This window comes from Sceloporus occidentalis, unplaced genomic scaffold (assembly GCF_023333645.1).
Source record: "Sceloporus occidentalis isolate IW3139 unplaced genomic scaffold, rSceOcc1.0.p SCAF_2, whole genome shotgun sequence".
Classification (NCBI taxonomy): Eukaryota; Metazoa; Chordata; class Lepidosauria; order Squamata; family Phrynosomatidae; genus Sceloporus; species Sceloporus occidentalis.
The window spans coordinates 273,198,724-273,225,733 of NW_028316982.1; the positions used below are offsets into that span (position 1 = coordinate 273,198,724).

At 47.3% G+C, this 27,010-nt stretch overlaps 1 protein-coding gene across 4 annotated transcripts; it reads right to left on the minus strand.

Annotated features, from left to right (window-relative positions):
* Positions 1-5,493: 5,493 nt before the first annotated feature.
* On the minus strand, positions 5,494-26,956 carry LOC149320221 (borealin-like). Of its 4 annotated transcripts, none has more exons than XM_089513162.1 (12): positions 26,517-26,956; positions 25,517-25,640; positions 21,376-21,488; positions 19,574-19,702; positions 18,309-18,349; positions 18,079-18,154; positions 14,995-15,143; positions 10,096-10,175; positions 9,807-9,896; positions 9,358-9,484; positions 8,066-8,152; positions 5,494-6,854 (listed from the first exon to the last, which is right to left on the minus strand). In XM_089513162.1, the coding sequence occupies exons 3-12, from the start codon at positions 21,470-21,472 to the stop codon at positions 6,828-6,830; spliced, it is 903 nt and encodes a 300-aa protein (XP_089369288.1). In that variant the 5' UTR covers positions 21,473-21,488; positions 25,517-25,640; positions 26,517-26,956; the 3' UTR covers positions 5,494-6,827. The 4 variants fall into 4 exon arrangements, with proteins under 4 accessions (XP_089369288.1, XP_089369287.1, XP_089369286.1 ...); XM_089513161.1 differs by lacking the exon at positions 26,517-26,956 and adding an exon at positions 26,014-26,486; XM_089513160.1 differs by lacking the exons at positions 25,517-25,640; positions 26,517-26,956 and adding an exon at positions 25,370-25,498.
* Between the last annotated feature and the right edge of the window lie 54 nt (positions 26,957-27,010).

Genomic DNA, 27,010 nt, shown 5'->3' on the forward strand with positions numbered 1-27,010 from the left:
GAGGACCTTTTGGAATTCCTCCTGGAAAGAAGGTTGAAATGTAGTTCATCTCTTGGAAAAGGAGGACATTTGGCCACCCTCAAAGCACTCCTTGTGACAGACGGCCATCCAGCCTCTGCTCGAAAACCTCCGAAGAATGAGACTCCAGCACTCTCTGAGACAACAGCTTCCACCATCAGAACAGCTCTTACTGTCAGGACATTTGTCCTAAAGTTAAAGTGGAATCTTTCTCCTGTAGTTTCTGTCCTTGGGTCTGTGTCCTAGTCTCTGGAGTAGCAGAAAACAAGCTTGCTCCATCTTCAAAGGAGGGCCACCAAAATGGTGAAGGGCCAGAAAACCATGCCTTATGAGGAAAGACAGGGAGCTGGGTATGTTCAGCCTGGAGAAGAGAGAGTTAAGGGGTGATATGATATGAGCCCTCTTTAAGTATTTGAAGGGGTGTCATGTTGAGGAGGGAGCAAGCTTGTTTTCTGCTGCTCCAGAGAGTAAGATTATGGAGCAATGGGTGCAAGCTCCAGGAAAAGAGCTTCCAGCTCAACATTAGGAGGAACTTCCTGACAGTAAAAGAGCTCTTCAACAGTGGAACACACTCCTTCCTGGGAGATTTTGGGGGAGTCTCCTTCCCTGGAGGTCTTTAAGCAGAGGCTGGATGGCCATCTGTCAGGGATGCTTTGACTGGGAGTTCCTGCATGGCAGAAGGGGGTCGGACTGAGTGGCCCTTGTGGTCTCTTCTAGCTCTATGATCCTATGACTGAATGTGACATCTCTTCAAATATTTAAACAGGGCTATCATATCACCTCTTAGCCATCTTGTTGGAAAATCATTGCCTTCTCTCTCCCCCTCCTCAGATAGATAGAATTTTCCTATATGCATCTCTACTGTCTTCTATCTCTATTTGCATGTCATTTGGTCCTGCTAAATTCCAGGGGCAATAAATGCCTTTGTAAGTTGGTAAACAGATCATGGGATCTAAGTAACTTCCTTAGGAAGGTCTCACCAGAATAGATCTCTCCTGCTTCCCTTCGGTCTCTCCATCACCATGCATTGCTCTCTCAACTTGCCTCCAAAAGATGGTGAGATACAAACTCCTTCTTTTACCTGAACTATTCACTAGATAGGTGAGGATGTAGCTTCCAAGGATATGGAGATTTAAGCCATTAGTAAAGTTTTGTTTTTAAATTACAAGCTATTTGTGTCAGCCTCAGTCCTTAGAGAAGCATCTTCAGGCAAAAGACCCTTTCTGCTGCTCTGCTGATTCTAAAGCAAGACCCTCACAGCCTTGGCTTTGATAGTTTTGATATTTTTGTTTCCTTACCAAGGGCTGAAGCCTTGGGAAACTTGAATTCCCCTACACATCTCTTCTCTAGGCTGAACATACCCAGTTCCCTAAGCTGCTCCCCATATACAGACCTTTCTCCATTTTATTCCCCCTCCTTTGGACATGCTCCAGTTGGTCCACATCCATCTTGAATTGGGGTGCCCAGATTGACATCCCTTCTTCTTTCACTCTCTCTGCACAATTCAAACCCTGACAAAACCTGCAGGAACCGAGGGAGGAATTTGGCCTGTCTCCCTTCTCTTGGGGGGGCATTCAATGGTCCAGTCGAATAGCAAAGTGAGAAGGGGACCTCACGGAAGTTGGGTGTTGCAACAAGTGTAAAGTGGGGGGACATCTTGATGCAAAGCTTTTCCCCAAGTGAGAGATAAGGGCGTCCTGGAGAACAAGGGGAAAGGACTTACGGTGGTGGGGAAGGGGTCCTCTCGAAGGTGGCGGTGGGTTCCTGCTGGGAAGTGGAGAGAAGATCTAGTGTTTCTGAATGGAAACCATGGAGGCTATTTATCTGGCTCTCCACCTGTGCATCTGGGACCTCTTCTTCTGCCTCCATCTTCAGCAGCCCCAAACCAGCCAAGGCTCAAGGGGGTCCCTTGGCTACTCCTCTGGACGACCATAGTCATCATTTCTCAACTTGCTTTCAAACCTGCCCAGTTCTTCCAGGGAGAGGATCAGCTGCAACTGATCCTCCTCAGGCCTCTTAGCTTGGCCCAGTGGGGCTGGTGTTGCTGACCAAGCATCCTTCAAGAGGAGGAGGAGAGGTTGTGTGTTGCACCCCAGAGAGAAAGGGAGGGATGGCGGAGGGTCCCCAGTGAAGGGGGCACCAGCTGTACACCTGGCCAACAGCCTCCTCCGAGGACCTTTCCCTTCTGCGCCTGCTTTTGTTATTTCAGAATTAACATTGCAAGGCCTTTGGTTACTCACCATGATGCTCTTACAGCAATTAGGAAGGAAGGGGTTTGAGGAAACAGCAAAAGCATCTCTCACAAATGTCAATGGAAGCAGACCAAATATCTGAATGTAAGCCATTTGTAATAGAATTCAAAGGCCTAGCCATGTTAATTCTGGAAAATCAGTCTGCGCAAAGGGATCTCTTAGCACCCTTGAGAGTAACTGAAAGAAATCAAATATATTAAACAGAGGCTGGATGGCCATCTGTCAGGGATGCTTTGATTTGGATTTCCTGCATGGCAGAATGGGGTTGGACTGGATGGCCCTTGGGCTCTCTGCCAACTCTACGATTCTATGATATACAGCAGGGGTAGGCAACCTACGGCCCGTGGGCTGGATGCGGCCCGGCAAGGCCTTGGGACCGGCCCCAGCCCGGTCCTGCCGCCAATTGCCGCTGGAGCCTTTGGCCTCTCGAGTGAGAGTGTGGGGCCTTTGGCCTATCAGGAGGAGGCAGGCAAGGGGGGACAAGCGGCGGGCAAGGGGGGCAATTGTCTATAGAAGCCTCAGAAACATGCATTTATATTAACATTTTTGTTTAAATCAGCAAATTTTTTCGCGTGCCCTCCATTTTTTAAAAAAAGTGTCCACCATTTGAAAATTTTGTCCTACATTTGTCCTGGTGTATTTATTTATTTAATTTAAAAAAATTTTTTTTAAATTATTTATTTTTTGGCTTCGGCCCCCCAGTTGTCTGAGGGACAGCAACCCGGCCCCTGGCTCAAAAGGGTTGCCTACCCCTGATATACAGTATGTTAGTCTGTAGATTAGTCTGTAGAATCAATATGTAGAGATCTTGCGGCACCTTTGAGACCTAAAGGAGATGGTAGCATGAGCTTGCATAGACTTCAGTCTACTCAGGTGCATTCAGTGAAAGAAACGTAGCATGAGCTTGATCCATCTGAGGAAGCAGACTTTTGTCTGTGAACACTTGTTCAGTTGTACCCAGCTTATGAAAAGCAGCACTTGTTAGGTGGCCTCCAGAACACACACACTATCTGGAGCAATAGTTCTTAACTTCTGGACCTTCCAATGTTTCAGATTTCAACTGGCAGAAGCCTCCAGCAACCGCAGATAATGGGTAAAGTGCTTCTGAGGTTGAGACTCGTGGCTACAGAGACCCTCACGAATCCAGTGGAGCAGCAACTGGACAGTCGGGCATGGACTCTGCAATGGGTCCCAGCTTTGAGGAATGCATCTAAGCAGCCGCATGGCTGAGGACCATGTGTGCAAGTGATGTAGGTCTCCCAGGGCTCAGATCCCAGCCCAACAGAGCCAGGGTGAGATGGTTGTTGTGCCAGGAGTATAGAGGTGGAGAAGCCGGTCTCTGCATGGCACAGCCATCTCCTCCACGCATGGTGCACCTCTTTGTGTCTTCTGATGGAGGGCATCAGAAAAGGTCAATGCTATTTTGGGTGCATCAATAAAGTATAGCATCTAGATCAAGGGAAGTAATAGCGCCTCTCCATTCTGCTTTGGTCAGGCCCCACCTGGAATATTGTGTCCAGTTCTGGGCACAATTCAAAAAAGATGTTGAGAAGCAATGGATGGAGGCTACAGGAAAAGAGATTCCAGCTCAACATTAGGAGGAACTTCCTGACAGCAAGGGCTGTTTGATAGTGGAAGACATTCCCTTGGAGTTTTGTGGTCTCCCTTCTTTGGAGATCTTTAAGCAGAGGATGAATGGCCATGAGTCACAGGGGATGCTTTGATTGTGAGTTCCTGCATGGCAGAATAGGGTTGGACTGGATGGCCCTTAGTCTCTTCCAACTCTATGCCTCTGTCATGAGGAAGAGTTGGGTTGAGGAAGTTGCCGCTTGCCCCGTCGTGAAAAGGGCTTCCTTACCAGGATGGCAACCATAATAATAATAATAATAATAATAATAATAATAATAATAATTATTATTATTATTATTATTATTATTATTTATACCCCACTCTTCAGCCAAAAGGTTACCAGGCGGCCATGGAGGGGGGGCCGACAGGCACAAAGGAAGCCTGGGGACTGAGCTCAGGGCTTCCCCATCCCCACATCCCCTTGGTGCAGCTGAAACTTTTAGGGCTCTACTGCTGCTCATGGGGCCGCAACGGTCAGCCTAGGTATGGGGAAGCTCCGGAAAGTGGCTCTCAACTTTCCTATTGCCACAGCCTTTTAATACAGTTCCTCATGTTGTGGTGACCCAAGCCCATAAAATCATTTCCGTTGCCATTTCATAACTGTAATTAAAAATAGGTGTTTTCTGATGGTCTTAGGCGACCCCTATGAAAGGGTCATTCAGCCCCCAAAGGGGTCGCAACCCACAGATTGAGAACCACTGCTCTAGAGCATCATAACTGGAAAATCCATTGGATGGCTTAGTCCTGCTAAGTGTGGATAGGGAGGTTTGAGGAGGGATGTCCCGTTATTAGAGGTCCAGGAAAGCTCAGAGAACTCCTGGGTGCTCTATCCACAGGCTCTGGCCATCCTTGATGACAAATCCTGTTATTACAAGGTACTGACTCAGTTCCACAGGAGTTGTGGCAGGCTGTCATTGTTTACCACACTCTGTACATGCCCAGATGCACTCTTCATTAAGACACACTTGGCATCCAAATTTTACCTCTAAAAGTAGACTGAGGAAGGGCCAACTTCACGGTGGTTTGCCCAGGATACTCAATCCCAAGCAGCCCATTGTGGTCTGCGCAGAGACCATCATAGTGCCTTAATCTATCAGTACATTATCAAAACATCCACTCACTCTTAGAATCATAGAGTTGGAAGAGACCACAAGGGCCATCCTGCCCAAACCCCTTCCATGCAGGAACTCTCAATCAAAGCATAAAACGTCACAGACTAAGCCCAGCAGTTCTGGCTTTCCAGGCAAGTTGTGTACAGTGGGCCCTTGGTATCTGCTGGGGTTTGGTTCCAGGATCCCCCATGGATACCAAAATCCATATATCCTCAAGTCTTATTAAATACAAGACCGTAGTAAAATGGTGTCCATTATATAAAATGGCAAAATCAAGGTTTGCTATTCGGAATATGTTTTTTAAAAATATTTTCAAGTCATGGATGGTTGAATCCATGGATGGGGGCCGACTGTAGTTCAAAATATCTCTCTCTCTCATGTACAGATGACACACATACACATGCCTGAACAAACATGAGGCACAGCACAAGATTTCTCCAGTCCAGGACCCATCTGTCAGAAAGCCACCCCACAGCTTCCAGTAGGCAGTAATACTTTATTGAGTACATTCACTTTCCACAACTTGCTAACTAACAACATAACTTGAAAGACTCGTTGGAAGAACAATAGGAAACCAACTACTTATAAAAAGAGGTGCCCATAGTCCACAGGTGGGCAGGCTGGCCGGGCAGAGCACTGGGAGGGGGTGGGCAGCTTCCCCAGGAGAGAAGGACAAAACATCTGTTTCAGGGGTGGATTCCTGACCTTCTGACCAGTGGAGGGCACAGCCACCCTCTAAGCAGCAGCTCTGTTATGCCAAGCTGACTGCAATATTGGCTTGGGCAAGGGAGTGTGCAAGAGGCAGGCAAAAGAGAAAGAGCGGCTTATGCTGCCAGGAGGAGCACAGGAAGAGAAGGAGCAGTGAATTGGGGCCTGGCTGGTCATCCTCTGCTCTTTCACCTTGACCATCTTGGCTCCAAGCACACCATTATCTGATGGTCATCCTCTGCTGTTTCTCCTTGATCACCTTGGCTTCAAATCCACCATTATCTGCCCTCTGATGGAAGGCAACAGATAAGGAGGAAGAAGTTGCCTGCTGCCGCCCGTTGTGAGAAGGGCTTCCTTACCAGGAGGATGGTGGGTATCGAGGGGGACCCACAGGCGCAAAGGAAGCCTGGCTGCTGAGCTCAGGGCTTCTGCGTCCTCACGTCTCCTTGGTGCAGCTGAGTGTTTTGGGGCTCTACTGTTGCTCATGGGGCAGCAACTGTCAGTCTAGGTATGGGGAAGCTCTGGAGCATCCAGGTTCCAAGCCCGCCACCATTGTCACAGCGGCTGGGACCTGAAAGGATACACACACCCCTTCCTGCCCTGCAGAAGTAATAGACACAACCTGCCCATGGGGGTTTCAAGGACAACACATCCTCTCCAGGCTGGTGTCTGCAACTCAGAAACCCTGGCTTCAAAATCTGTTTTTATCAAGACAAAAGAGAACAAGGAAAATGTGGGGCCGCTCTTCAGCACAGTTAGAACACACAAAAAACTGGCCTCTTCTGACTTGCTCTCGCAGAGGCAGCTGAGACCAAAGTAAAAAAGATGCTGAGAGATCAGAGGCTGGAGGTCTACTGCAGCCTTTCCCAAAAACCTGCTGCAAGGACACCGTGAGTGTTGGACGATTTCAGGGCTGCCCACCATCTCCTCTAGTTCGGTCTCAGGAATTCCTGAAGAAGGGGTTGGAGGAAAAGGTCATGAGGTCCTGAGACTTTGAGAGCCCCAAGGCTGAGTCCCTCGCACACACACACCCTGCTGCAGCCCAGAAAAGCCAAAGGATGGTCCGGCAGGTCCAAAAGGTGCATTGGGCTTGTGTTGGATCCTCATGCTACTTACAGAGGCGCAGAAGTTGGGACTAAAAGGAGAGAAAGAGAGCATCAGCAGAGCAGCAGAACCTCCCCCTTGAAAGGACCACCATGGGATTCCTAAACTGCCCCCTTTTTGCTCCCTTGAGAATCTACCACTCTGCACAGAACAGGAATGCCAAGAGACCCTGAGGGAAGGCAGTCTACTAAGGCTACCCACTGCCCCTACTCAAGGAGGAACTACCTCAGCCTCCCTCAACCTCCTAGCCCAGAACTCTTGCTCCCACTGGTCAGAGGACACTCCCCAGATAGAGCTGATGACCTGGAAGGCAGAGTGGCCAGACCTCAGGCAGAGGGACCCTAGCATTCGTATTCATTTGTTAATTGGGGCATGTGGTATTTCATTCTTTGCTACGCTGTGAATGTATTTCAACTGTTTTAATTGGATGGCTTGTTTTAATGGTTTTTAAACTTGGGTACTGTATATGGCTTTAACTTGTTTTGCAAGCTGCCCAGGATCCCATGTTGGGAAAATTGCAGGACATTAATTAAAAAATTATTTGCATCATGGCTGAACATTATCCGCTGTCCAATGGCATAAGGGTTATTCTGAGTTCAGTCAGACCTGCTGAATAATTCTAGGTTAGCCTGGCAGTACAAGGGTTAGAGGGGACCAGGGAAGAAAACCTTCATTAGGAACACACTTGCTCTTTTGTTCTATCTGTTGGGACAGGAGATGGTTTACCCCTGCACAGTTCACTTTTCTTCCCCCCCTTCTGTCCTATATAAAACCAAGGGATCCATCTTCCGCTGCTCTTGACTGGTGTATGTGTATAGCCCAGCCCAGGGGACAGCTTACCAACGACAGAGGTCCACAGCATCAGTCCAGACATAATCAGCTGCTCAGGGAACTTGGCTGCGAGGGAGACCTGGAGCCCACCAGCTCTGGGGAAGGGATGCTTTCTTCTGCTATAGGCCAGCCCCACTGCATCCCTTTACCACCAAACCAGTTTATTTGACAGCAGGGATTAATGTGTCAGAGTTTGGTATCAAACCAAAATACCAAACCCCAAGATTTTGGGGTGGCAGTGAATTGCTGCCAGCTCTGAGCCCAGCCCTCCCTCCACATAAGCACAGACTAGTGGATAGTTCTTCCTACACTGTAAGAAACTAAGGAAATGAACCTGTGGAGGTTGAGATTAATTTCTGCGTTGGAAAGGAGAAAATCTACATAAGAAAAGTGGAGGGAGGATTGACTTACCGAGAACTTCCTCATACTCCCAAGGGCAGCTGGATTCAAGCGCTTCAGGTCCTTCTCAGTGAGGTCGCTGACTTTCATGCAGATGCTCTGAGCAGAGAACAAAATGACTATTAGGCTAAAGACAGCACTGTTTGGCTTTGGGGAGCCAGGAAGCACAGGGGCCCGCTAAGCGGAACAAAAGGTCTTGCTAGGGAAGGAGGGTAAAAGATGCAGCCGCTGGGGGAAACCAGGAGGTATCCTCTGCCTTGGCTTTCTCATGGCTTTGCATGTTTGGAAGGCAAGGGGGTGACATGGGTCATTACTTGGGCTGGGGATAGTGAAACACCACTACTTAGCTCCATCCTTTTGTTCCCCCCCCCCCCCCACCACTGGCACTCTGTATGAAAAACCCATATGCAGACTCTCAAGACTGTTGCCTATCATTCAAACCCTTCCTTCCCTTCCCTCTGTTTGGCTGAATTTAGGTGAGTCAGGGGCGCAGGAAATAAATAATAAATAAATAAAACTTTAATTTATATCCTGCTTTTTGTTTCCACAATCAAAGCGGCATACAACCTTAAAAAAATACAATATATACAATTCCCCCCTTTAAAAAAGGATTAAACAATTCTATGCATTAAACTTACAAATGATAAAATCTAAGGTGGGTCGAATCTTTGCTTATATATAAATAAATAAAACATTCATCCTTACCTGCTGCTTTTAGTGGAAAACTCCCTGGCTGCCCCTCCAAGGACTTTCATGTGCACAATGGGCATTTAGTGGCTTTCCCATTTATGCCCTGTTACAGGCTTCCCTCCTTCCTTGCGTAGGATAAGAGCCCCCATTTCTACTGGGTGCCAACACTGCCCTATCCAAAGCTCAGTGAAAGCTCAGAGGTCTCTGGGAGTTTATCAGCTTCTGGTGTCACAGAGACCTTCCCTCTGACACACACAGGAGACTCCAGAGGCACCAGGCACAGAGGTGGGAGGAGGTGCCTTTGACTAAAACTGAAGCCCAAGCAAGCAGCTGTCACATTAGCATAAGGTATTGCAGACATGATGAGACTCTGCTGTTCAAGCATGACTCAAAGACAGCCCAAAACGGGCAGAAGCTGGTACCTACAGGTACCTGGGGAGTCATATCAGTATCATGGGCACCTGGTATCCAGAGTGCCCATGGCTTCACTTTTGCACCTGTTAACAGTCACCCCTACCAAGCATAGGGGGAATATACTGGCATAATCCCCCCTCTGCTTGGTTATTTCTTACTTTTCTCCCACCCCCAGCTAGCTAGCCCAGTCTCTGCCTTACCTCTCCTCCATCAACCGGAAGGGTGATGAAGATGTCGTTGCTGTGTCCTAGAGGGCTGCCATTGGCAGAGATGCTGTACACACGCTCCTGTGGGGCCGGGGACCGCAGTCCAGGGGTTTTGAACATGCTATGGCAGGGGAAAAGAAAGAAGGATGTTCCTAAAAGGCAGGGACCCTTCTCCTCCACACTCCAGGGGACTCTCCTGCGAGTGCCCTCAGACACACTTGGGAAAGCCTGAGAGAGGTCAGCAAAGGTTTGCAAAGAAGGAGATATCCCAGAGACAGGCCAGAGGTTTGGTAACACACCAGCCTCATGGTGGAGACAGAAACAGAAATGGTTGTGCCCCTGTCCAAAACTGCAGAAGCCCTCCCTTCTGCAAACAGAGCCTTTGACCCACCCCATGTAAACCCCCAACAGACACAGGTAGGCAAAGGGTTGGTTTGGCTCACCTGGGATCAAACCTTGGAGTTTGGATGGGGGTGGCAGTGCTGTTGGATGCCTGGCCAACTGGAGTGAAGACGTTGTTTCTGCTGTCCGTGCTTGGAGGGGGGGAAAAAGAGGAAACCAGCCAGTGAGGCTCATCTCCATGAGCCCTTTAGCTGGGCTGGGACTCCGTATCAGGGCAGAGACTCAGGCTGCCCACTTCCCAGGAAGTCAGTTACTCTGTGAAGGAAGGGAGGTTTGTCCAGCCTCAGCAGCCCCCCCCCCCCATTGCCCCATGCTTCCCTGCCCTGTTACCTTCGACTGAAACGGGTCGATCTGACAGAGGGTGGGCGGCTCTTCTTGGCTGTTAGAGGCTTCTTGGTTGATCTCTTTCCCTGAAACACAGGAACAGTGCTTGTGGCTCCATCCTGCAAAGGCCAGCAAGGCCTCTTCTTTCCCAAGGAAACCCATGAAGGGCCTGGACATGTCCCACTGAGGAGACTCCCAGGCCCTCCTCTGTTTCCCTAAGTGGGAGCAATATCAGAGAAAAAATAGTAGGGGGTCTTCAAGGCTGTGGCACCCCACCTTTGGAATGTCGTCCCCTTGTTTCTGCTGGCAGAAACATCTACGTTTGTCTGCCAAGACACTCCATAGAAACTATTTAGATTCCTATGGCATTGTTACCCATGCTGCTCCATATAAATTTTGGTATAAATGATAGCCCTTAATGACCCCTAGATGAACTCTAATAGCCTGTCCACCATTGCCAGCAAGGCTGGAGGACATGTACACACACCCCTGAGGGGCACCCACATCATCATATCTCAGGAGTCGCATAAAAGGATTATCATAGGACCAGGAAGAGCAAATGTTTGCCTTCCCTGAGGCTCTCACCCCCTCCCCCAGGTCTGTTGTCCGAGCAGCTTAAGACTACTAAGACAATCAGACAGGGACATCCAGGTGAAAAGAAAGTAATTAACGCCTTTGTTCTCACCATCAAGCCAGAAGCAAGATTGTGCCTATAAATACTCCCAGATTTGCCTATTCACGGGGCCAGTCTGGATTTCAGGGGGAAGGTCTGTCCCCTTGAACCCTGTCCTGACTCCTGGCCAGTCATTCCATGGCTGAACCTCATGCCATCCTCATCATATTCCATTTGGATTCCTGGAGGGAGTCTACATTCTGGGACGTATCACCCCAGTGATGCCTAAAATCCTATTCCATGCTAACCTATGCTTTTCCTGAGCCTTGTATGTGTGTGTGTGTATGCAAGTGAATCGTATGTGTTTTTCCCCTTATAAATAAATTGGTTATTAATTCTAGAAGTCTGTCTCAGCTCCATTTATTGGAATCCCCTGGTCTACTCCGTATACACAACGGGAGACGATTCTGCAAGGGCTGTCGTAGCAGGCCCTCCTCTTGCAATATTTGAGCTAATAACAACAATAATAAAATTCCCCTAAACGGACCCTTGGCTACAGCATGGCAATAGATGCAGCAAAGAATTCCTTCTATGCTGCACGTATTGCGTCTGCAAAGTCTCATCTGGCAGAACTGTTCAGGGTGGTTAGAGTTAACTCAATTGCCTCCCACCCTGAACTTTTTATTGGAACCAACTAAAGCCTGCTGTGATGCTTTTAATGACTTTATCACGGATAAAATCTCTCAGATAAGGGTTGATATGTGGGCATTATAACAGAAACAGAAAGTGAGGTGTCCAGTGACTCTGTGGACTATGTTAGACTGGATCATTTTGAGTTTGCATATACTGATAAAGCAGACAAGATTCTTGGAAGTGTAAGGAGGACAACGCGCCCGCTTGATCCTTGCGCATCATGGTTGACCGCCAAAGAACGGGATGCAATTAAAACATTATTACAACTCATAATCAATGCATCCCTCAGGGAGGGAATATTTCCATTGAAATTAAAACAAGCGATAGTTAGACCACTTTAAAAAAACCCTCCCTGGATCCCCTGGTGAGAGCCAATTATAGACTGGTCTCCTTATTACCATTCCTGGGCAAAGTGATGGAGAGGGCAGTTGCCTTCCAGCTCCAGACTGTCTTGGATGAAGCCGATTATCTGGACCCATTTCAAACCAGCTTCAGGGTGGGATACGGAGTTGAGAGTGCCATGGTCGCCTTAGTCAATGATCTCCATCTAGGCATCGACAGGGGAAGTGTGACCCTGCTGGTGCTCTTGGACATCTCAGTGGCTTTTGATACCATTGACCATGGTATCCTTCTGGAACACCTGAGGGAGTTAGGTATCGGGGGCACTGCGTTGCAGTGGTTAAGGTCCTACATCTCAGGCAGCTTCCAGATGATGTTGCTTGGGGACAGTTATTTGTCCAAGAGGGAGCTCAAGTCGGGCGTCCCTCAAGGTGCGATTCTGTCCCCAGTGCTGTTTAACATTTACATGAAGTAACTGGGAGAGATCATCCAGAGACATGGGGAACAGTGTTATCAGTATGCTGATGATACCCAAATTTATTTCTCTATGTCTGCAACTGCTGCACTGACTAAGGATGGCATCTCTCCTCTGGATGCCTGCCTTGGGTCAGTGATGGGCTGGATGACAGCAAGCTGACTCAAGCTGAATCCAGAGAAAACAGAGGTATTTGCGACAGGCACCCTAAGTCCGAGGAAGGAGTTTTGATGGGGTCACACTTCCCCTAATAGAGGAAGTGTGCAGTTTGGGAGTAGTCCTGGATTCATCTTACAAAAAGGACCTTGAAGCAGTAGTACTTGCACTGGTAATCTCTTGTCTAGATTTTTGCAATGCGCTCTACATGGGGCTACCTCTGTACCAAGTTGAGAAGCTTCAATTGGTTCAAAATGTGGCAGCCAGATTGGTCACCGGAACACCTAAGTCAGCCCATATAACACCTGTGTTAAAAACTTCATGGCTGCTGATTGGCTTCCAGGCACAGTACAAAGTGTTGGTTATTACCTTTAAAGCCCTACATGGCTTAGGCCTGAGTTACTTGAGGAAACGCCTCTCCCTACACAATCCGCCCCGCACTCTCAGAACATCTGGGAAGAATTTATTAGAATACCATAAGCCCAGGTTAAAGTCAACTTCCCATAGATCGTTTACGGCCACAGCCCCCAAACTATGGAAGAGCCTACCAGAAAAGATCTGTCTTATCACCACCTTAGATGCCTTTAAGAAGGCACTGAAGACGGATCTCTTCCGGTGGGCTCATACATCCGACCTCTTATAGGGGATCTTTAAGATAAAATATTTCACTTCTGGTTATATGTTTTCTAGATGTTTTAGCTATTTTATTGAACTAATAATAATGTCAGTGTTTTATTGAATATATTTTATATCAGTACTGTGTTATTTTATTGTAATCCTGCCTCGATCCGCAGAGAGAGGCGGGGAAATACAAATAAAAATTATGATTATGATTATTATAACTGGCACCAACGTTGGTTTCTTTCCAGGGCCAGTTCAAGATGTGTCTTTGCATTAAAGCTTTTGGATTATCATTATAGCCACCTTTTCTCCAGTTTGGGACTCAAAGCTTATTCTTATGTACCTTCCAAGTAATTTCCAACTTATAGAGACCCTAAGGAAAGCTTATCACAGGAAGAAGAGAGAAGCAGAGCCCTCCCTCCAGTCCATCTGCCTTGGTCAGAGGGAGAGAAGAACCGCTGGACCTGATCCCCTTCCCCACCATCATTCCCTTCTCCTTTTGTGTCCTGTCTTTTTAGATTGTAAGCCTGAGGGCAGGGAACCATCTAATTAAAAATAATAATTGTAAGCCGCTCTGATAGCCTTTAGGGCTGAAGGGTGGGGTATTAATATCATAATAAATAAATAAATAAATAAATTTTCTTGGCAAGATTTGTTCAGAGGGGGTTTTACCAGTGCCTCCCTCTGAGGCTGAGAAAGTGCAACTTGCCTAAGGTCACTCAGTGGGTTTTAAGACCAAGCAGGGATTCAAACCCTGTCACCAGAATCATAGTCCAATGCTCAAACCACTACATGATGCTGGCTCTTACAGCAGTTTTTTAAAACAGAAAAACAATTAAAAAATCAGCCTTTCGCTGTTAAATATGCACATGGTTTCAAAGCTTTAAAAAAACCTTTTAAAGCTGCCTGGACCTATTTGAGCCAGCCAGGTGTAGTGGTTTGAGTGTTCTAGTAGGACTCTGGAGACCAGGGTTCAAATCCCTGCACAGCCAGGGAAACCCACTGGTTGGCCTTGGGCAAGTCAAATTCTCTCAGCCTCAGAGGACAGGAAAGGCAAACCCCCTCTGAAGAATAAATCTTGCCAATAAAACCCTTTGATAGGGTCGCCATAAATCAGATGCAACTTGAAGGTACCTAACAAGGAAAATATTTGAAGCATTTGCTATGTTTTGATGTAGTTTAAATTATTTCTTGATTGTAATTTGGAATTGTTGCCTGGCTGCAAGGTGGCAGCAGCCATTCTGAGCCAAGAGGCACTCAAATACAATGGGCCCTCTGCATTTGCTGGGGTTAGGGGCACAAGACCCACATGAATGCGGAAGAATTAAAAAACAAAACACTATTTTTTAAACCTGAGACAACAGCTCTCTAGGATCTCTAGGTGCTCCAGCACAACTCTATGGTCAACATCTGCCAGGAATAGCAAAATCAGGACTCAGCAAATGCCAATGGGAAACCACTCAGAGTCAGGGGCTTTCCCAGCAGATAATGATCACCAATTAGCAGACACTAATCCTCCTTTGCATTAGCCTCCCAGGCTGAGGCCAGCCATCAGCACAGAACATACACATGCAAATCACTCCTGCATTCCCAGGCTCACCCAGTAGATATAGACCCAATTTTTCCAGGCAAAGCATTCTCTCATGATGCCAGCCAGAGATGCTGGAGAAACGTCAGGAAGAAACTCTGCTAGAACATGGCCACAGAGCCCCCTGAAAAACCCACAAAAATCTATTTAATCAAGGCCTTGGGCCCACAAGAAGCAAAGTCCAGCAGCCATGAAGCAGAATAATGATGAGTAATTCATTTCCCTTTCCCTGTTATTGGGACTCAAGGTGGTGGCTCACAAAAGTTACAAATCATACACAGTTAAAACACTGACAAAGTCACAGTACCAGAAACTCAGCAAACAGTTATTATGGGCATGGAGTTAAAATTACCCATGCAACTGAAAGCAATGGAAGTGAATCCATTCTACCCAATGATGGGTAAGAGCACAGGGCATTACCTTCCTCGACTGCTGCAGCGTGTTGGGGTCCTGCTCTGAAGGGCCAGGTAGCACAGCCTCCTTTTCCTGTCGGGACCTCTTCCTTGATGGAAGGACAGGACACTCCACCTCCTCATCTATGGTTTCTATGGCTTGCTTCGTTTTTTTGGCTGGAAGAGAGTCAGAGTGCACACATACACAGGAATCGTCAGCCATTGGCAAGGAACTTGGAGGGAAGAGAGACAGAACTCCACACATGCGATGTGCCAAGGGCCTGAAGTGGCTTGTGCTTTCAGAAGACTGGCGAGAGCCATCATTATCAAAAATTGTGCATACTATTTTTGCAATGCACAATTGCACACACACACACACACGCCTTAGGTTGCGAAAAGGCCCATATCGGCTAGTGTAAACAGGTCTGTCTTCAACAGGGATGGCCCTTGTGGTCTCTTCCAACTCTATGATTCTATGATTCTACTTGATGTTCTTAAAGGGCCCCCAGAAAAGAACTATGCAAGGTGCAGGTAGGATAACAAAAACCCATCATCTGGACAGGGGGTGTTAGGCCATGCCATGCTCTTCCCAAGTAAAGGGGTAAATTCCCCACCCCAAAATTTTTAAGCAAAAGAGATGTCATTAAATATCAAAGCCAGGCTCATCCATGCCATAGCATCCCCAGTCTCTTATTATTATTATTACTATTATTATTACTATTATTATTACTATCCTTTATTTATAAAGCGCTGTAAATTTACACAGCGCTGTACATACAATCTTTTAGTCAGACGGTTCCCTGCCCTCAGGCTTACAATCTAAAAGACACAAAACAAAAGGAGAAGGGGGTGGTGGTGGGGAATAGGATCAGGTCCAGCAGATCTTCTCCACCTCCGAGGCCTGGACCAAGGCAGATGGACTGGAGGAAGGGCTTGGCTTCTTGATGGATGGTTAAAAGGAGGCTTCCTGGGTCAGACAGGGGCTCACCCCTGGGAATGCTTCTCTAAACAATATAGTCTTTAACTCAGTTTTGAAACTGGGTAGAGAAGTGATGAGGTGTGCATGTGGGGGAAGAAGGTTCCAGGAGTAAGGGGCAGCAAGCGAGAAGGGACGAATTTGGGAGGGGGCAGTGGTAGTCTTACACTGTGACAGGAGACACTGACTACCAGAGCGGAGGGTGCGAGTAGGAATGTAAGGAGAAAGAAGGTCAGAGAAGTAAGGAGGGGCCAACCCATGGAGGGCTTTGAAAGTCAGTAACAAAAGCTTGTACCAGATGCGGAAGGGGAGCCAATGAAGGGAGGATAAAAGAGGAGAAACATGGTCAAAGCGGCGAGCGGATGTGACAATACAGGCGGCTGAATACTGGACAGAGATTAAAGGATGGAGGTGAGAAAGAGGAAGCCCTGTCAGAAGGAGGTTACAATAATCTAGTCGCGAAACCACTAGGGCATGGACCAGAGTCTTGGCAGTAGAGGCTGAGAGGAATGGACGGATCTTGGCAATGTTGTGGAGAAAGAATCTACAGGCCTTGGCGGTGGCCTGGATCTGGGGAATAAATGACAGAGAAGAGTAAAAAATGAAGCCAAGACTGTGGGCTTGATGAACCAGTTGAATAGAAGTGTCATCGACAGAAACAGAAAAGGAATAATGAAGGGTGGGTTTAGGTGAAAAGACAAGAAGCTCAGTCTTAGACATGTTGAGCTTCAAGCGCCAAAGCCGCATCCACTGAGAGACAGCAGTCAGACAAGAAGAAACTTGCTGTTCAAGCCCCGTCGAAAGGTCAGGGGTGGAGAGATACAGCTGAGTGTTGTCGGCGTACAGATGATAGGAGAAACCAAAAGAACTGATGAGTTTACCTAGGGATAGTGTGTATAGAGAGAACAGAAGGGGACCCAAGACAGAGCCCTGGGGAACTCCAACAGATAGGGGAACAGAGGACGAAGTCTGACCACCCGTGATCACTGCAAAAGATATGTCTGACAAGTAAGATTTAAACCAGTCGAGAGCAGAGTCGGAGAACCCAAGGTCAGAAAGTAAATCAACCAGGAGACAGTGATCAACAGTGTCAAAGGCCGCAGACAAATCAAGAAGAATGAGAATAGAGTAGAGGCCATTTGCCTTGGCCCGCAAGAGATCGTTTGAGATCTTGGTGAGAGCTGTCTCTGTATAGAGTGCCGTGGGCGGAAGCCAGACTGGAAAGGGTCCAGGATGGAGTTGGCTTCAAGAAACTTAATACAGCGAGAATAAACGACCCGTTCTAGGACCTTAGAAAGAAAAGGAAGAAGAGAAATTGGACGATAGCTATACAAAGAAGAGGGGTCGAGAGAGGGTTTCTTCAGAATTGGGGAAACGAGAGCATGTTTGAAGTCAGAAGGGAAGGAACCCATAGAGAGAGAGAGATTAAAGATATAGAGGAGCGAGGGCAGAAGAGAAGGGGCTATAGAGATTAGGAGACGGGAGGGAATAAGATCAAGAGAGCAGGTAGTAGGTTTGGAAGAATTTAGCAGCGTAGAGAGTTCATCCAGAGAAACAAGGGGAAACCCAGAGAGTTTATTAGTAGAAGGTACCAGGAGGTTAGTGGTAGAGGGCAAGTTGGGAGGAACTATTTCAGATAGAATAGTAGTGACTTTAGTGATGAAGTAGTTGGCGAAGTCAGTGGGGGAAAATGATGAGAAGACAGGGGGAGAGAAGTTTTAGTAGTGTATTGAAGCAGGAGAACAAACACTTATGTATGGTTGTGAAAGATGGACAATGAAAAAAGCTGACAGGAAGATAATCTACCCAATCAGCATAGTTATACCAACCACTAAAAAGACCAACAAATGGGTATCTGAGAAAATCAAGCCTGAATTCTCTCCAGAATCCATAATGACTAAAGTGTGACAGTAGGCAGAGGAAGACTGCATGGCAAGGGAGCTGACTCCATCAAGGAGTCCCTCAATTTGCAACACCTGAAAGGGCACTTGATAACAGGGTCTCCTGGATGTCTCCCATTCACAAGCACAGTATAAATCAAAGCCAGCTTGATAACCAACCACCAACACAACCATTTGAATCTGGTATGTGCAGGACCTGAGTGAATCAGGCCCTCCAGGACATTACAGGACCTACCTTTCCTAACAGTTTTGACTGGGGTCTGAATTGCTTCAGATGCAAGTTTGGTAATGTCCTGGATGTCCAAATCCCCCTGAAACAGAAAAGACAACAGTGAAGGACAGCTGGCAGTTTCGCTGAGTGAAGGCATGATGCCTACTTCTGAGCTCTGTCTCGTTTGGAGCTGGGAACACTAGCACCCCCAAACAGTGAGGCAGCTTTAGGCAGGGGAAAGAGGTGTGACCTACCAGGGCTAGCTTCTTCAGGCCCTTCTCACCTTCTCCTAGAGCTGGAGAGATCAAACACCACTATTAGAAACAGAAGGATGACAAATCAAAGGACCAAGGAGGAGAGCTTTTCCCTTGGTAAAACCAGGAGGATAATTTCTTAGTTTAACAGCCATGGAGGAGAGATATTTCAAGTCAGGGACAGGAATCCTACAGCTGCTCTGTGGAAGCTGTTAGATTGCAAGATCCACGAGCCCCTTAGCCAGCATAGCCAATGAGGAAATGATGGGAGTTACAGTCCAACAACATTCACCGGCTGCAGGATTCCTACCCTTGCATTACAGCTGGGGTGGCAAATGTTGGGGGACACACTGGCCTCCCCAGAGTATCTTGAAGGGCTGCACCCTCCCTGGAAAAAGGAATATTTTATCCCAGCTGCCCCCCCCCAGAGCAATTGGGGGGGGGGAATCTGGCCATGTTTTCGGCCCTGTCTGGGCTATTTTAGGCTCAGTAGAATCTTATTTTTCCATACAGAAAGTGTTCTTCAAATTAACATTCAAGTCACTTTCTGTTTTTAAAAACGGGGGCCTAAAACAGCCTGTGAGGCCTATTGAAATCCCCCCCCCCCCCCGGTCTCCTTTAAAGGATGACTGGGGAAGTGATTTGGAGGCGAGGAAGTTCTGAATTTTAATTCACAAAATAATTCCAAAGTGGTTTTGCCCCAGAATTGGTTTTGAGGCCCTGGGAGCCACAACATGGGCCCCCCAGGGCTGAATGTTGCCCACGCTCTCATCTCCTCTGCTTTAGACCAAGTCAAGAAAGACACAGTTTCTTTCCTCCACAAAGTACCATTTTGGTTAGCTCACGTTTTAAGACCAGGTCTACAGCAGTGCTACCCAGAGTGGTGTGGCCTGTGCGCCAGTGCTGGTCTGCAAGCTGTTAACTCTGTGGCAAGTTTCCAGAAAAGAAACCACTGTAGCCAAAGGGGACAAAGAGGGTGCCAGGGGAAAATATAGACTGTAGGTTCCCAGCTTCAGATAATGTGAGCAGCAGCAGGTGTCTAGAGGACAGCACAGAGATGACAGCCTGTGAGAGTCTTTCTTTAAAAAGCATTTTGGCGCAAGTGCCTGAGAAAGGCCACTCCATGATGTACAGCCACAACAGCCCCATGGCTGTGTCAGCTAAAGATGGCCCTCGCTGGGAGGCTGTGACAGGCAGCTCAGGGAGAGCTCTCCGCAGCCTGCTGGGCACCGCTTCTGCTACGGCAGGGGAGAGCAACAACATACCACAGTAGGTGAGCCAGTTCATCTCCCTGACATTCACGGGGAGGCGGAGGAGCTCCATGTCGTACATGTTGCTGATCTCCTTCTGGAGGTGCTCACTGCTCAGCTTGATTGCCTGAATGCGTTCATTGACTGAAAGGAAGCAGAAGAGGCAACAATGAGAGGGAGATCTCTCAAGCTGAGGGACAAGTCAGAGATGGTGGTCATCACCATCAAGTGAAAGAATGGCCCCTCGGGTGTTCTGGCCTACGTCTTGAGGGCCAACGAAACCTAAGCAAAAAAGGCTTGCAAGGTTTAGGCCTGGACTCAAAGGAGCTGGAACAAGGCTCAGAAATTTACCAAGTGAATTGAACTGTACATTCATCCTATTTGACCTATTCCCTACAACTCACTCCCAGAGTTAAGACCAGAGGTCCCCAAACCAAAGGGTGCAAGATGGAATTTCAGGGGACAGGACAAAAGAATGGCTTTAGTATCCCTGAGACATGAATCATTTTTTTTCTGAATAAATTAGAATCTGTGGCTGGCATCTTCAGAGAATGCTTTCCTGGAAAAAGTGTGTGTGTGTGTGTGTGTGTGTATACATACACACATATTGTGTGAGCCTGGGAATGCAGGAGTGATTTGCATGTGTCTTGTTCTGTTACTGATGGCAGGCCTCAGGCGGGGAGGCTAATGCAAAAGAGGATGAGTGTCTGCTGATTGGTGGTCATTCTCTGAAGATGCCAGATGCCACAGATGCTGCTGGCGAAAGTCAGGAAGAAACTCTTTCAGAGCATGACCACAGAGCCCGAAAAACCCACAAAAAATCATGGATGAAAGCCATCGACTTTAGAATCTACCGCCCCAAGAATAACATTATGATACCAAACCCTGTCCTTCTCCCAAAAAGGGGACTTGAGGCCACTACAATATTTAAAAGTACAAATTAAAAACTAGACAAAGTCATTCATGAAAGTATAAATATAGGAGTAATTTAAAAAGCAATTGAACAATTTATAAAGCTAAAGCATTAAACATTAAAATTCATTAGAACTATATACAAACCTTAAAAGCACCCCCCCCAGTTGCTAAAAGCCTGAGGACATAAATATGCCTTGACCTGCTGAGAGCAAGGAGAGGGCCAGCCTTGACCAGAACAGTAAGGAATTAAACCAAGAAAAGGGCCTCATGAAAATCCAGAGTTACCACAGCCATTCATCACCAGATAAAATAAACCTGAAATTAGGCCATATAAAAACCTTTCAGCTCAGCCAAGTCAGGAGGATAACTGCTGGAAAAGGAATGCTTTGACTGGGGAGGAAAGGCAAGTGAGGGGGGCCAGATGAGCCCCATGGATCTGAATTCAGATCCAAAACACACTGCAGCAGAAATACTCCAGTTTGAGACTGGTTTAACTAGCCTGGCTCAGTGCTAGGGAATCTCAGGAGTTGTAGCTGATCCTGACACCAGAGCCTTAACCCCAGGAGCACAGCAATTGCTTTCTAACAGAGGCTGAATTCAAAGATATAGCTGTGTTAGACAATATCTGAACATCTACAGACTAGTTTCCAAAGCCAGGCTGGACTTGCCACTTCATTTCCACATACAAATGGTTTTGAATTGACATTCTCACATACCAATGGCGCATATATATATATATATATATGTCTGTCTGTCTGTCTGTCTGTCTCTGGTTTCCACTCCATTAAATGCATCTGAGGAAGTAGACTGGAGTTTACGAAAGCTCATGCTGCCCCCTTCTTTCTTTCCGTTAGTCTCAGAGGTGCTACGCAATCTCTCAAGGTAAGAACAGAGGCTGTTACCTTCCTGGTCGAAGTCCTTTAGAAACGCATCCAGCTTTTTGCTCTTCAGAATGTTCTTATTGTTTGCCCGTGACGTTTTCTTCCTTGAAGGAGCCATGGCTAGTCGGTGAGTCCTAAGGAAAAGAGAGGGGAGGGTGATGCCAATCCACTTTCCCTTAGCTTCTGAGTCCGCAGCCAGTTCAAAACAACAGGTGCGAATCCTGAATGGGATGAAGAAATGAGACGCATCCCGTTTGACAGGATGAACTGGGCTGGAGAGAGAAGCGCTGCGCGGCCTCCAGCGGGGCTTCCAACCCAGAGGCAGCACATTCCCAAAGCAGTGTCCCTGCCTGGCAGAAGAGGATGGGCTGGATATCCCCTGAGGTCCCCTCTAGCTCTGGGATCCCACCTCCGATCCCCAGGAGCTGGGCAGAGAGTGTCCCTCCTCCTCCATTTCTTAGGAAGTGGGGTCCACTTGTGGTTCTATGGTTCTGTGACTATGACTCTGGAGACCAGGGTCCAATTCCTGGCTTGGTCATGGGAACCCAATGGGTGCCCTTGGCCAAGTCACACTCTCTCAGCCTCAGATGGAGGCAACGGCAAACCTCCTCTCAAGAAACTTGCCAAGGAAACCCCAAGGTTGGGTTGCCCTATGTCAGAAACTACTTGAAGGCACAGAGCAACAACAACAACATTAGTTGACTACATTTTGTCAACACAAACATTGCATAAGACTCTGGAATTGGGAGCAGAAGATGGAGGAGCTCTGTTCTTAAGGCCAAAACACTGACTGAGGCATCGATTGCGAACCCCTGATAAGACAAAGATGGAAGTCGTAAGAAGAAAGAAAACAGACGTTACGCAAAGACAGGATTTAGTAGTACAACAAAGCAAATATGATATAATAGGCATCACTGAAACCTGGTGGGATGAGTCTCGTGATTGGAATGTGGAAATAGAGGGGTATAACCTTATTAAGAGAAATAGGCCAAACAGGAAAGGAGGAGGAATAGCACTATATGTCAGAGATATTTACACCAGTGAAGAGATCCTGGACATCAATCATGGAAGCCAGGTGGAGAGCATCTGGATAAGAATCAAAGGGGAGGGAAACAACACGGGTGTTATGGTGGGAGTCTACTACAGATCCCAAAGTCAGACTGAGGAATTGGATGATATCTTTCTAGAACAGATGACCACACAGTCAGAAAAGAGAGATGTAGTAGTGATGGGCGACTTCAACTATCCTGATATTTGCTGGAAGTCAAACTCAGCCAAATCCTCAAGGTCTCTCTAGCAAATTCCTCACTTGCCTGGAAGACAATTTCATGGTCCAAAAGGTGGAAGAGGCAACAAGGGGGTCAGCTATTTTAGATCTGATCCTAACCAACAAGGATGACTTGGTTAATGGGGTGCAAGTGGTGGGATCATTAGGTGGAAGTGACCATGTTCTCCTGGAGTTTGTAATACAGTGGAAAGGAGAAGCCAGGCAGAGTCAGACACGCATCCTAGACTTTAGGAGAGCGGATTTCAGTAAACTTAGAGAAGTATTGAGGGCGATTCCATGGTCAGAAATACTAAAAGATAAAGGAGTTCAGGATGGATGGGACTTTCTCAAAAGGGAGATACTGAAGGCACAATTTCAAACAGTTCCAGTGAGAAAGAAAAACGGGAGGTGTCTCAAGAAACCAGGATGGATGACTAAGGAACTTTCAACGGAGCTAAGTTTGAAACGGAACATGTAAAAGAAATGGAAAAAGGGGGAAATCACAAAAAAGGAATTCAAAGAAATAGCAGGCATTTGTAGGGGTAAAGTCAGAAAAGCTAAAGCGCAGAATGAACTCAGGCTTACTAGAGAGGTTAAGAACAATAAAAAGGGCTTTTTTGGATATGTCTGCAGCAAGAGGAAGAAGAAGGAAACGGTAGGTTCACTGCGTGGAGAAGATGGCAAAATGCTAACAGAAGACAGAGAAAAGGCAGAATTACTCAACACCTTCTTTGCCTCAGTCTTCTCAGAAAAGGCAAAGGGTGCTCAACCTGAGGATAATGGAGCAGAGGACAGAATAGGGGCATTTCAGCACAGAATAAGTAAAGAGATAGTAGAGGAACACCTTGTTAATCTAAATGAATTTAAGTCTCCGGGACTAGATGAACTCCATCCAAGGGTATTAAAAGAACTGGCAAAAGTAATATCAGAGCCATTGGCAATCATATTTGAAAACTCCTGGAGAACAGGAGAGATCCCAGCAGACTGGCGAAGGGCAAACGTTGTCCCCATCTTCAAAAAGGGGAAAAAAGAGGATCCCAACAATTATCGTCCAGTTAGTCTGACATCAGTTCTAGGAAAGATTCTGGAGCAGATCATTAAACAGAGAGTCTGTGAACATCTAGAAGGCAATGCCATCATCACAAAAAGTCAACATGGGTTTCAGAGAAACAAGTCATGCCAGACAAATCTGATCTCTTTCTTTGATAAAATTACCAGCTTGGTAGATGAAGGGAATGCTGTGGATATAGTATATCTTGACTTCAGTAAGGCCTTTGACAAGGTTTCCCATGACATTCTTGCAAACAAACTAGTGGAATATGGGCTAGACAACGTAACTGTTAGATGGATTTGTAATAGGTTGACCGGCCAAAGTCAAAGTGGGCTCAACAATGGCTCCTTTTCATCCTGGAGAGAAGTGACCAGTGGGGTGTCCAGTGATGCTCTGTCCTGGGCCCAGTGCTATTCAACATCTTTATCAATGACCTGGATGACAGAATTGGGAGCATACTTATCAAATTTGCAGATGACACCAAATTAGGGGGAATAGCTAATACCCCAGAGGACAGGATCAAGATTCAAAATGACCTGAATAGACTAGAAAGCTGGGCCAAAGCTAACAAAATGAAATTCAACACAGAGAAATGTAAGGTATTGCACTTAGGGCGGAAAAATAAAATGCACAGATATAGGATGGGTGACACCTGGCTGAATGAAACTACGTGTGAAAGGGATCTAGGAGTCCAAGTAGACCACAAGTTGAACATGAGTGAACAGTGCGATGCGGCAGCTAAAAAGGCCAATGCTATTTTAGGCTGCATCAATAGAAGTATAGTGTCTAGATCAAGAGAAGTAATAGTGCCACTGTATTCTGCTTTGGTCAGGCCCCACCTAGAATATTGTGTCCAGTTCTGGGCACCACAATTCAAAAAGGACATTGAGAAACTGGAGCGTGTCCAAAGGAGGGCGACAAAAATGGTGAAAGGTCTGGAAACCTTGCCCTATGAGGAACGACTTAGGGAGCTGGGGATGTTTAGCCTGGAGAAAAGAAGGTTAAGAGGGGATATGATAGCCCTGTTTAAATATTTGAAAGGATGTCATATTGAGGAGGGAGCAAGCTTGTTCTCTGCTGCTCCAGAGAACAGGACCCGGAACAATGGATGCAAGCTACAGGAAAAGAGATTCCACCTCAACATTAGGAGGAACTTCCTGACAGTAAGGGCTGTTCGACAGTGGCATGCACTCCCTCGGAGGGTGATAGAGTCTCCTTCCTTAGAGGTCTTTAAACAGAGGCTGGATGGCCATCTGTCAGGGATGCTTTGATTTGGATTTCCTGCATGGCAGAATGGGGTTGGACTGGATGGCCCTAGTGGTCTCTTCCAACTCTACGATTCTATGATTCTATGATTCTAGGATTTGAACTCTCTCCCAGAAGAACTGGCTGACAATGTCAGAAGCAGATCTGTTCAACTAAGTCTAATGGAGAGTGAACTGGAAGAACTGTGGGAAGAAGCCAAGGGCAGAATGAAGGAAGGATGCAGAAGAAGGAAGAGAAGAAGCCATGGAAGAAATACTTCCAGCAGGAAAGGAAAGAAGAGAAGAGAAGCCAAGGAAAGGGAGAGCGAAAGGCATCTGGAGCCAAGGAGGCACCGACTCTGGAGAGGAGAGGATACTAGATAGAGATACAGATAGAGAGGGGTTTATATCATATTAATGTTACATACTAATACAGTATAATAGATTATATACATATATTGTGGGGTTTCTCTCTACGCATATTATTATATATCATCGCCTCGGGAGGCATGGAGACGCTGGATCCTGGAGGCTGCAGCCTTCTTCGAAGCTCACGGCGGAGGAGTCTGGAAGAGAAAGAACCGCAACCGGAAACCTCACCAACAAGGAGACCTTCCGCTGCGCCTTCTGCAACTGGCCCTGTCTCCCGGAGGGGCCTCTTCGGCTGGAAAGCCAGGGATCCTGAGTCCTTCCTGAATCTTCCTTGGCGAAGCAAAGCCAGGTCCTAGAGACATAGATACACAGACGACAGACATTTGTTCTTTTCTATTCTATGCACAGGACATAAGACAGTCTGGCAGAGAGAAATCCCACAAGACCCTGGGGCTGAGATTGGGTTCCTGGCCTATATTAGGACCTTATCTCATGGACGAATGTTGTGGGATCTCCCTCTGCCCAGACTGTTTTAGCTTATATACATTACACACACAGACACATATATACATACATATACATACCTATATGGGGTTTCTCTCTCCCTACATGATTTTATATTGCATTATGAATGCATCCCCATGTTTTATTTGCTTATATCCCGCCTTCCTCCTCTATCTATATCTCTATCTATCTGTATCTGTATCTCCAGCGTCGTTACTCACCGACCCCCGGCCGCCCCTTCCTTCCTTCCCAGACGACAGCAGCCTTTCTCTCCTGAAGCAGCCGCCACTGCTTTCAAACTCGCTCAGTTCAGGTCCTTCGACCAATTAACGTCCGTCCCGCTCGTGCGCTCGACCAATAAGAAGCCGAGGAGACGGAAGGGGGCGGGAGCTCGAGGTGAGCGGAAGAAGGCGTCCGCCATTTTAGGAGCAAAGCCGTAAAACTGAGGGCGAGCAGAGAGCGGAGAGACTACATTACCCGGAAGGCTCAGCGCGCCGCTCCGCCAATAGGAGGCCGAGGAGAAGGAAGGCGCGGCGGCGTCCGCCATTTTAGGAGTGCGTGGATAGAACGGAGAAACTACATTACCCAGCAGCCTCATCGGAAAGCGCCAATAGGAAGCCGAGGAGAAGGAAAGGGGTTTCAAAGGAGCGGAAGCGGCCGTCCGCCATTTTATGAGCAAAGCAGGAAAACAGAGGGATAGTAGAGAGGGGAGAGACTACATTACCCAGCAGCCTCCTCGCAAACCAATGCCAGGGGTGTTCTGTGCCGGTTAGAGCGCCCTCTGCGGCCGGAGGTCGGCGCTGCTGCAACTCTGAGAGGGATCCTAATCGGGAAGGACATGTTTTCTGGGAAGTTACCTTTCTGCACTGCAACTCCCATCATCCCCCAACGTCGGGACGAAACTCCCAGAACCTTCCCAGCCAGCATGACTGCAACGCCCAATAAGTCTTCCTCAAAGAGGCAAAACAGTTCCCAAAGAATGTTCCACTGCAGCTCCCAGAATCCCCCACCATCTCAGCCACATTTGCTCTGAGACTCCCAGAATCCCCCACCAAAGCTAAATACACACAGACACCTCAGCTGCCATGGCCATCTTTCCTCTGAAAGGTTGCCCTTTCTATGGCAACCATTCCCAGAGAGTGGATGTTGGGAGTTGTAGTCCTAAAATGTAACTCCCCCCCCCCCAGAAAAAGGCAGAAAAATCTCCCCTTCAGCCCC

Excerpts from the sequence above, each read along its gene's own strand:
- LOC149320221 (XM_089513160.1), bottom strand. Across the intron at positions 18,155-18,308 it reads GCCTGAAGAAGCTAGCCCTG|GGGGATTTGGACATCCAGGA; the intron begins GTAGGTCACACC and ends TTTCTGTTTCAG. Across the intron at positions 15,144-18,078 it reads AGTCAAAACTGTTAGGAAAG|CCAAAAAAACGAAGCAAGCC; the intron begins GTAGGTCCTGTA and ends ACTCTCTTCCAG.